General features: G+C 40.6%; 1 protein-coding gene across 1 annotated transcript; it reads left to right on the top strand.

The window, feature by feature from the left end:
- Positions 1-1,031: 1,031 nt before the first annotated feature.
- On the top strand, positions 1,032-8,084 carry zfand5a (zinc finger, AN1-type domain 5a). The gene is made up of 6 exons (XM_010790063.1): positions 1,032-1,325; positions 4,940-5,095; positions 5,733-5,835; positions 5,948-6,033; positions 6,574-6,702; positions 6,862-8,084. Exons 1-6 carry the CDS (start codon positions 1,295-1,297, stop codon positions 7,008-7,010), a joined length of 654 nt encoding a protein of 217 aa, XP_010788365.1. The 5' UTR covers positions 1,032-1,294; the 3' UTR covers positions 7,011-8,084.
- The last annotated feature ends 3,700 nt before the right edge of the window (positions 8,085-11,784 follow it).

Consider the following 11,784-nt stretch of genomic DNA (forward strand, 5'->3'; position numbering starts at 1 on the left):
CATCACGGAAAACAAGTTTACACTCTCGATGACAACCATAGAGTGTGTCTGTGTGTTTGTTTGTTTGTTTGTGTGTATGCAGGAGGGAGGGTGAGCAGCCTAGCGTCACATTCTCCCATAACAAACAGGCTTGCATAGCATTGTAAGTATACATCTTGTTTTGTTCCTGTGACATAAATAATCATTCTAGGTGGCAGGAGGGGCGAGGCTTTAACAACAAATAGTGCCCTGTGACAGACATAGTCTTGAACAAAGAGGCATTACCAAGGGATTATCCTCTAGATCATACTTTTTTTTTCCAATTCTGTCATGTCAGCACTACTATTCATAATATATGCAGGCTTGGGGAGTAACAATATATGTGTAACAGGAATATGTGATAAGGATACAGAAAAAGGTAGCCTACTGTGTTCCTTTACAGTAACATAAAGAAAATACAATCATTACTGCTACATTTTTCAAAAATAGGCATTTCTAGCAGGATAACATTACAATACATTTTGAAATAAGAACAATATATTAAGAAAAACATGCGCACACATTACAACACTTCCTGAAAGACTTAGTGAAACGACTCTCGACTGATACCTAATCTTGTAGTTCATCATTATGGCCTCTTTTCTCTTCTAAGGTCACATTGTTCTGTTTTCTAATAGAAAACAACCAAGTTAAAGCCTTGTTTATGGCATTGCATTTGATATTGAGTTTATATATTAGTTTTTATATGATAATTTCGGTTACTGATTACATTTTTCATATGTAATTAGCAATAGTAACAGAATAGATTTGTATATCCCTACCAACAAATGTGAATGCATTGATTTAGGTAGATTACTCAATAAATAAATAAAAGATTCGTGGCCTTGTAGGAGGATGACGAATGGATGTGTAATAAACGCTATGCGATATGAACAACATGCGCATGCGCACAACCTCCCCCAGTCGTGTCTCTCCGCGGTCAGCCAATGGGAACACGGTATTTTACCAGTGACATCATCCGCCACTCCTCTTACTAAAGAAGGAAACAAACATCCATCCAGAAGGGACGGGAGAAGGAGAGAGAAAGAGAGAGAGAGGTAGGAGGGCTAGGAAGGGAGATTTAAAACCCACCTTAAAACCTGCCTGACACGAAGGACAACGCCACATAAACACAGCTAGAAATAGCTAAAGGACGTTAGGGAGGAACTGAAACATTCGACCTTTTTTCTTCTGCCAGGCTACTTTTCCTGACATATCGCGAGAACACTTCGTCGATTTTTGGCAGATCTTGGATTAATTTTTTTTCTTAACAACGATGAATTCCGAAGGTGGCTCAGCTTGCCGAGGTAAACAACAATATGGGTGTTTTTACTGATTTACTAAACTGGGGGTCGATCACGGCGACCTTTAACGGTGGATTGAAAGGTCAGGGGGTGTATGTGTGCGTGATGGTATTGTGTGGTAAACAAGCTTTATTTGTCTTTGGCGAAGATGCCATCACCTACACCTCCTGACTGAATGTTATCACAATCCTTCAAACGTGACTCCGTCTGGGTTCAGGGGGAAAACAAGGGAGGGAGCAATAGCTAGTTGCTGTCTCTGTTTTTCTATTTGCTCCAAGCTGGGGGATGGGGAACCAAAGCCAGCTAATTCCTGTCTAGAAATAGAAAATGCATAAGCCGAATGTACAAGTAGAACGAAAGTGCTGTTCTAAATTGTACTACATTTACTTAAATATTCAATTAACTTGTCAGAACATGTTTGCCTAGTGTTTGCGTTAGTTTTAGCTGGGGAGAAAACGACGTTTGCTCGGTCTTAATCAGTATCAGAAAACCTTCAATCGTCCCACACAGGGGAAACGTACATAGTCACAACAAAAATAAAGGGCCGAAAATGGCAAAATACTTATTAAGAGGCATTCCTAAAATATTAGAGATAGAAATTATTCAAATTACAATTTAGAAAAACACAGGATGGACAATACAAAGTATCAGTAACCACCAAGTCAACTCAAGTACGTTATTGTGATCATTTAGTCGAGGTTGTTAACGTTGAACATGCGTATAATGTTAAATACTGCGAAAAAGTAGCTCCTACAAAACGATGTCTAAACAGGAAGCAGAGAGATTGCAGACAAAGGAGTAAAGAAGAAACAAAGGGAGCAGAGACCACACTGTCTAGACTGTGGGTTATTTCAGAAAACATCATTACTAGTGCCTTCCTAACTATTTAAAATGATCATTTTCAACAGTGTGTCCCTTTTTTAAAGAGAATAAGTTGCTGCTTGTAACAAACCAACTGGGATTGTTCTGTTCTGTCCTTCACTGTGACTCAGTAGTTTTCAGCCCAGCAGGCCCTGAAATATGAGCTAACGTTAAGCCTGTGTGTGATACAGGAGCACTGCCTTCCCCTTTTGTTTGCTACACATTATCACAGCTATGTTGACCGCGGTTAAAATTAAAGGGATCGCTTAAAGTCCAAAGTGCACAATATCGAATCAGACTACTTTTCACATTTTATTGCTGTGAGTGCTTTTTATATTTTGTGAAAGGAAGTTGGTGGTGAATGATTGTGGCTTGTAATCTGCCCTGTAGCTGGAAACCCCCTGACTTACCCTGTCGGATGTTCAGTATTTTACAATACACTCTAAGTTGCAAAATGACATATTTATGACATTTCAACTTACTGCCAGTTTGATGAAACAAGATGGGCTATGTGTTTTTGTTATGCTCATAAGCCACAATGAAGCTATCAAAGTAGGTTCGTGTAGATCAAGTTGAGGATAGACATCAACATTTACAACAATAATCAGTTATCTTTCATGTGTGCTTGTCTCCCTAAAGGACCCCATTTCATCATCAAAGATTAAAAACTCCTCCAGTGTGCATGCAGTGTATTCATGTCGGGTTGAAAGCTAAGGGTATTTAAACAAGGGTAACTCGAGAGTGGTTTTACCTCCTGCATTATCCTTGTTTGTGAGAGGTCTCAGTAAAGGTTAGGTTAAAGTGCCTGCTGTTTGTCTGACAGCTGGGTCCAAACCTGACAGCTGAGCTACATTGTCCATTGTTCCTTTGTGTCAGAAAGTCAGCAGCCACGGCTAATCTGCTCACAGCCATAGTCCTTGTCATGTTCTTTGTTTTATCTTGTTGTTTTTCTCGTCAGACGTGACGTAGTCTTCGTTTGAATTGATATCCTTCCTTTTGAGGAGCTGATTCCATTCATAGACCTTGACCTGGACTGTGGGGTATTGACGTTAAGCTTACATCTTACAGTTCTAATGTACTTGTCAACGTCACTAACAGATATTTGGGTCAAAGAGAATGATACTGATGTTGGCATGTAAAGATACATCATTTTGATCTACACGGTAGTAACCAACCCCAGTCTTTAGTCCTGTTTTTCAGCAGTCAGCGGTTGAACACGTGACGCAAAGGGAGAGAAGGTCTTTGTGGGATTTTCCAAGGAAACCCTTTGTTGACACGCCAGTGATAGCATGCAGGGATAGATAAAGAGCGGAGGGGAGGGGTTGCTGGTTAGCTCAAGATTTAATGGCACTTGTTAGTCTGTTGGGGAGGCCAGGGTACCTCGAGTGAACTGACAGGACGTTCTGAGACAACTGCCAGCCTTTCCTGGAACATTAGGTCGCCTGTCCTGTTTATGTCCGTGACCAGAATAAAGACAAGCTTCACACTAACGCAAGTAAGAAAGCAGCTGCCATGTTACAGCACGACAGGGCCAAGGGTTGTTTACTGGGGAAAATATGGTTGTGTTGATGTGTACGCTGATGGCTTTGTTGTTTTTCTTTTCTGGGGAGGTCTGGTATCAGGCGATCACTATTTGTAAAACAGTCAGGGCAGGACTGGCAGACAGGATGCCTCTTACCCAGCTAATCTAAGCCTTCCTGTCTGTCTGTCTGTCTGTCTGTTTGTTCATTCATCAAGGTGTTTTTGATCTATTGCTTCAAAGGCAGAGCCTCCCATTACACAACTTCCTGCTGTATTGCATTGCAGTAGAGCAGGACAACAACGTCACAGGGCTACACGGTTTGCCAAGTTACGCACACATACACACTTGTTTATGGGCGTATTTGTTGGGAGGTACTGAAATGTCTTGTGGGGCAAGAATTACCAGAAGGGAGGGCAATACTTTCTAGAAACTTTATTCCTTTCATTCACTATCGTGTGTCTTTGTGGTGAGAACAGTATGTTTGTGTCTTTGTGGTGAGAACAGTATGTTTATGTCACTGTTCTGGTTCTGTTTTTGGCCAAGATACTGCCAGTGAGTCAGAGCTTTGTTTTGTGTCAAGACGTGAATGCATTGATGAGGAAGTGTTAGTAATTGTGAAGAGTCATATTGGGTCATAATTATCATGACACACAATGATGACGCATATAACACAATAACCCTAGATATGAAGTGATGCCAGCTTCGAAACAATGACAAGCTATGGAAATTGATGAAACCTTTTCCTAAATGTACATGAAAATGCAAAATGGGTCAAATGTTAAGAAGCCATACAGACTCTTCTAAGAATTTTGAAAGGGGTCTGTGGGGGAGGAGAGAGTGGGAGAAAGGGGGACACAACATTGAACAGAGCCGTAGGACAGCACAGAGTCCAGTTTCAGCCAAGCTGCTGAGTAGACACAGCGAGGGCTGTTTGTTTTCTGGATCTAGCGGAGAAGCGTTCATAACTGTATTCAGGCTAAAGGGCAAGTCAAACGAGCCAGGCATGTTGTTCTTGAATTTTCATAATATCACTCCCATCTGCGGGCTTTGTTGACACGGCAACTCGTTCCTTTGGAATGAGATTGGCAAGATGGCAGCGTCTACACTGGAAATTGTGTCCTGTGACGGAAACAATTCAGCCCTCAGTTTACATGGAGGTGTTTGTGATGCAAAATGTTCTCCCTTCGTGCGTCTGTCAGTCTAAATCCTCTCTCTGTTTCTCTCATTCTTGTAGACATGGCCCAAGAGACCAACCAGAGCCCGGTGCTTTGTGCCACTGGCTGTGGTTTCTTTGGCAACCCGAGAACCAATGGCATGTGCTCCGTCTGCTATAAGGATCACCTGACACGGCAGCAGAGCAGCGACCGCATGAGCCCCCGCAGCCCTAGGGGTAAGTCAGTTCTCAAAAAAACAGATAAATGGAGATGTCATTGAAATTATTCGAGAAGCCTTGAGTGAAAATGTGTACTTTAAAGTATGTATTTACTTAAAGAGATAAGGGAGATAAGGAGGGACTCAAGGAAGCATAGACATTGTTTTGAAACACCACTAGTTTAAGCCCAGTCAGTGTATTTTCCCAGCCCCCATCCCCTGCCCCTCCTCCTTATTTTTCCACTCTGTGTAATGAAAGACAGCTGTTTTCTTCATTATAGTGTTCAAGGTTATGTGGGTGTTCCCTCCTTCAGGCATTTCTAAGGTCAAACTGTGAAGCTTTGACAATAGCAATCTGTTGAGACCCATTTTAAAAGCAGTTACAAAGAGTAGAATGATTATCAGAATACAGCTTTGAGAGGGGAACTTAACTCAAATCAGATAAACATATTTTAAATAGTCAATCTTTGGTAGATGAGTATTTTCAACATCAATAAAATGCACTGCTCTGTTTGCTCTGGGTTTTCTTGCAATATATATGAAGCTTTTTCCTTTGAATTCACCTTTGATTGTTTCTATTTTCTACTTTATTATTTTCAAATGTCATTATATTCTTCTGAGTTGTGTCTAATGGAATGTGCTTTGTTCTCACCCAGGCTCGGCAGGTAGTCCTACTTTAGAGGCCTCAGCCATCCAGAGACTAGAAGCCAGTCTAGCCAAGGTTGATGCCTCCCCTTTGTCTTCGCCAGACATGTCTAGGTCAGTATTTGCTGTGTTTTTTTGTTCAATGAAGCTAGCAAATTGTAATGCAAGAACTGCTAACTGATTAATTGTCTCATGCTTATCCCTGTTTTTTTATTGAAACCTTCAGAACTGTCCAAGGATCTCTTCCTGTTACTCAACAAATGACAGAGATGAGTATCTCGAGAGAGGATAAGCCAGAACCCCTAGAGCCTGGTAAGACACACATAAACACACTTGTAGTAAATAAACATGCTGGCAGTTGACATACAGGCAACAAAAACATACACACACAGGTGAATGCTCACATGCAGACTTCTTAAAGCAAATATTGCCTTGTACTGTAGGTCTTAATGTTGCCACAGTTTATTTTTTATGCTTCGCTGAACACCTCAAACCCAACTGTTGGTTTTACTTACAGCCTCCAAGAAAGAGAGGCGGCCTAAAAATAAACCAGTTTAAAAATACCTCAACACCAGAGGGCATTCTCAGATTGTAAGCCGTCTGCCAGAAGATTTCTCAGAGTAGTGCAACATTTTGTGCCAAAAACCAGAGGGGACAATTTAGAGATAAGAAACCCACCCATCACTGTCGTTCGGACAAAAGCACACAATATTAGTTGCCAGTGTGATTACATGTCTCGCATAGCAATGAATACATCTAATTTATCTGCTGCTCCTGCTGTTTAAGATATGTGATAATGGCAAATTAAAGCGAGCATGACTAATTTTCCCCTGTTGTCTTTCCTTTATGTAGTTGTAAACCAGCCTGCTGCTTCTAGTCCTTCTCCTGTAGCTTCTTCCAGCAGTGAAGAAGGCAAGGGGGACACCCCTAAACCCAAGAAGAATAGGTGCTTCTTGTGCCGCAAAAGGGTGGGCCTTACAGGTGAGAAGAGAAGTACATGGCATGCAGCCGCTCAGTGAATCAGCTTGTGATAATTGTTCCACTTAAAGATGGAAAAGAAAAAGGGTTTTCTCGTACTACTCTAGTTCAGTTATCCACGTCCCCTGTTCTAGCTTTGACCCCTGACCTTTGTGCTTCCAGGGTTCGACTGTCGCTGTGGAAACCTGTTCTGTGGCATCCACCGGTACTCCGACAAGCACAACTGCCCCTATGATTACAAGGCCGAGGCCGCTGCCAAGATCCGTAAAGAGAACCCCGTGGTGGTGGCCGACAAGATCCAGAGAATATAGATTTAACTAATTTAACAGCAGCAGCGACAACGACAACAACACCTTTGACAAAGACTGGAGAATGTGTGAAATGAGCACTGGCATGAGTTGCCGAGTGAAGATTGAAAGGACTTGATTAATTACAAAATTACAACCTCAAGAAAATCTTGGTGAAAAAAAAGAAGAATCTGTCTGAGGGAGATGCATGAATGATCACTTTTTCTCCTTTTATGATTAATTCATTAGTTTGGTTTTATCCTACTTTCTGTGGTGTGGCTTTGCCGCTGTTAAGTCCTTTATTTTTTCTTTTAAGAATATGTATTGTCTTATTAAGAGCAGCCCAGGCTAACTGTCCAGGATAGACTGTGCTCCTCTCACCCAAACCAGGCGCCATTTTGTGCCAAACTGTAGACAGCCATTTTATCGAGACCCTGTCATGTGTCAGACACTAGCAGGTCTTTTAAAGCGTCCAGACTCCACAGTAATATTTCCCTCAACCTTTTAACTTCTTGCCCTGTGCTCCGTTGGTACTGGAGTCAGTCAGCGTTTGGAGGAGCATACAACCCCCCACCATGCACAAGGGGCTTTGTTACCTGTCTCTGTCTTTCCTGGCTTTACCTACCTCACAGCTGCTGTGTTAAGCTTTGTTGTCTTCCCTATTTAATTTGTTTTCATCAGCTCTAACCCCAGCAGAACAATGGATCATCTTGATAGTCTGCCTCAGTGACCCTCTGATCAGCATGTGTGTGTGTTGACTTCAATCGGTTTGATTGTGACGAGGCTTTTGTTCCATTATAGCTGGAGGTATCATGCTAGACAGGGACGAACAAATTACTCCACGTTTTACTGAATCTGAACATTTTCAATGGACATAATGTGTAAAGAAGTTCCCCACCTGACGCCTGGTGCAGGGCCGTGTGGTCTGACGGGGAGGATGGCACCCTTCCTGTCAGTTTGGTTGGTGAATTTGAGGAACAATAATGAGGGGCATGAATGAATGGGATAAATGCATGAGTCACTCTTCATCTGCGTAAGTGTTCAAGACATATTTGGGATCACTCAACTTAGGGTTTCATATATTTTATTAGCGGAGAGACAATTGAGAGAAAAAAAAAGCTAATATAACAAATAATTGTCTCTCCGCTAATAAAATATATGAAACCCTAAGTTGAGTGATCCCAAATATGTCTTGAACACTTACGCAGATGAAGAGTGACTCATGCATTTATCNACTCATTACTGGATCCGCGAGCTGCATGATACTGGCATAATAGATTGCCCGATCGGGCAACCAGTAGGTGAGGCTTCATTGCCCGAGCTAAATACTAGATGGCCCTGGGCCATCGGGCAGTCCTTAATGTCGAGCCCTGTACTGTAAGTTGGTCGAATGAATGCTTCCTCATCCGGAAGCTGACCGAGCAGACCCGAGCAGCAGTCGAGAGGAGCCGAGCGCATCCGCGAAGCACACACAAAGGCGACGTCAGAGTTCCCTTTAGCCGGCAAATCTAAATCTCTTTGGTCAAAATAATTTCCANATGTTAGCGCATGTATTCAGTGCATTTGTGGAATTAGGGTATGTGACCATGATTTTTCTTTTTTTTTTATGCGCTAACAGAACATTTATGTGAGCACTGTGTGTGTGTGTGTGTGTGTGTGTGTGTGTGTGTGTGTGTGTGTGTGTGTGTGTGTGTGTGTGTGTGTCCCCACCCTGTTGTCTGTGGAGCTACCCGGTTTATCAGCACATGTTTACAGAACTACAGGAGCATGCAAGAGCTAGATTTATGAAAAATAATAGATACCAAGATTAGATGTAACCTCTCATCTGTCTAACAGCTATTGATCTGTGTGTCTGCTTTAGAGCACTGTAGAAAAGTGTGAGTGTGTATTTGTGCGCGTGCATGTGCAGATTCCTGTGCAAAGGTGTGTTTTCATGGCTGCCTGACACATTGACCCGACGTATGTTTGTGACTTGTGTTAACCCCGCCCCCCACCACCTTTTATTTGTATCCCCCTGTAAGGATGTTTTTCATTTAAAACACAAATGTATGTATCCGTTTTTGAGTTTTTCCCTTTCTGATTCTTAGTTATATGCAAATTTGTACAAAAAATGAAAAAACAACAAACTGTGTTGATATTTATGTATTACATATAATCTTGCTATCCAGCATTACGACAGAATAGTATCATGTAAATAAAACTGTACAGAGAGACATTACCAAGGTTCTTTGTGTGTTTACTTTCACAGCTCACCATTTTCTTATTTCTCAATGTTCGGGGACTTTGGGTGGAGTGTGTTTGGCTATTTTACCCATTTGTTAACAACAGTTTTGGATATTATAATGCATTTTCTGTGCAGGACAAAGGGACGATCCGTTAAACAAACTAAACATGTTAATTCAATCAAACAATTAATACATTTAGGCTGTGTTGGAGTGTGAAGTTAGTGATGAATCAGCACAATATGTTAATGAGTCAACTTTGAAGAAGATATAGCTTACCAGCCACATGCCAGTAGCTCGTCTAAAATCTCAAATAGGCTGACCTTGTGTTTTTTAATGTTTGTCCTAACCTTGTCTTGGTCATATAAAGTTAAAATCCCTGGACCCTCGAAGAAAACATTCCAGTTTTGCTTTATAGGCTAACGCTGTGCTAATGCTGCACTCGCATAATGTGTGTGTGTGTGTGTGTCTTTTTGAAGACAATGTGTTTTCTCACTCCTGTTGGGAGCTCCGGGGCTGAGTGTATGCACAGATGGCGTCACAGAGACAGCTGCTCGGACAGCTGAGTTGTGCTCATGTCCCTGTGACAGAAAGCTACAGAGATCACATTGTCCTGACTCAAATCTAAAGTACAATTTACAACGGAGGATTTACACAAAGCATACTAGGTGAAAATACCTTTGTTATAAAACTCGATATTTTTTATTAAGCCGTCTGAATCCAGATTAGTCACCAACAACACAAGCGTTCTAATTGTTAATCACAAACTATTTGAACAACAGAGGACACAAGAGTGCCCATACTGCAGTGACGGAAGAGAGGAGAATCAAAACACTGGAACATCTACAAAAACCCTTCACCATTCACACTTTTTATATGTGCAAAAGAGTTAGACACATTCCTCACACAAACCTGTAATTGATTTCACTGATGTGTGCAGCCCATTCATCCGTGTCAACTTCTCTCTCTATGTGTCTGGTGTTGGGAGGTTAGAAAGCCGTCTCACTAGATGTACAGCATCAGAGATCCTGATTGGCGAAAACGACAGATGTTGTTGCCAGATGTGCAAAGGGGACTGAAGTGATGTCAAATGAGGGCAGAGAGTAAATACTAAACTCCTCTCAGGAAAAAGGTCACACCCACATTAACTGCATCTTTCTGTAGCCTACTGTGTGCTTGTATCTGTTTCCTAGTATTGTTTCTACATTATATTATCTCTACCTATGATTTCACCAGTATGAGAAGTAATTCTGCCAAAATGAACAATTATTCACATTCATACACCTTACACACATGGAAACAACCACATTTTGGACGAATAAAGTTTGATTTTTCTATCTAAATATTTGCACGTATATTTCTTAAACCATTCACCATCCATGCCACAATGAACATTCAAAGACAAAGGAGAAAGCATTGATATATAGGGAGGTGAGTGTAGCTTAGAAGGTTTAATGCTTTGGCAATGCTATGTGTAAATGTAAATGATGCGCTCATGCCAATAAAGCCCCTTTGTAATGTATTTAATTGTATTGTATTGTGATGGGTTGTCCCTTAATGACAGGGTTTGATCACTAGCTGATCATTCTTCCGGTTCACAAGTCAATTTATCTTCAAGCAAAACACATATGGCAAATCGATCTCTTTGCTGCCATCTGGGTGTGAATGCTGTGAGTGCAGCATATTTAAAATGAAAAAACACTTCATCGTCTCCTTTACTTTTGGAGCAGCCACATTGAATGAGCATCTTAGGTAGCATTTTTTACAAATATAATAAATACATAAATAATAAAAAACGTATATGTATACATTTATACATGTTAAGAACGTTTTAAGAACAATCTATTAGTGACGTTCAATGTTGATTATTTATTTGTATAACAGTTTTATTGAAAGCAATAATTTGAGTTGTTCTCGTTCTTAAACAGTAGCCTATGTTGATAATGTATTATGTAAACAGTCTATTATGTTATAGGCAATAAAAGAACAACTGAAAGTATGGAAAAACACAGCAGCAGGTGCACAGGGGAAGAGATGTTATTTACCTGTCTGAGAATAGGATTCAAGCCAAACTTACCATAAAATAGGCAAGCATCCTACTGCATTTTACTGGCTTTAAAAAGGAAACTGTTAGACATAAAAACAACTTCAACAAGTATGATAAAGAAATAATGTCAGGATTAATAGACGATAAACACAGTATTGGGAATTTACTTGGGAAGATGTCGACGAGAGTATGAAATGTTCTAGCTAATTTCTTAATAGCAAAATAAATCATATTATCCTGCACAACATGTTGCACATTTCTGCTCCACAATACCTCTTTTTAAATTATGCACAGCTCTACACTTTGAGTATAGTATATAGTATTTATTGTTTACCGTAATCAGATTTTGACATGATAACGTTTCGAGAAAATAATCGTCTTATTTTAATTGTTACAATAGTCTTACAATAGCTTTTAAAATAGTACTATTATTCGCTACGTATTCTTATTTCTGTGTCTTTGTAGGCAACATTTACATCAAAGCTAATTCCTGGTATGTGTAAACCTAATAAAACCAATTATAATTTTA

The sequence above is a fragment of the Notothenia coriiceps genome, unplaced genomic scaffold (genome assembly GCF_000735185.1).
Source record: "Notothenia coriiceps isolate Sejong01 unplaced genomic scaffold, NC01 NC01_scaffold00033697, whole genome shotgun sequence".
Taxonomy (NCBI): Eukaryota; Metazoa; Chordata; class Actinopteri; order Perciformes; family Nototheniidae; genus Notothenia; species Notothenia coriiceps.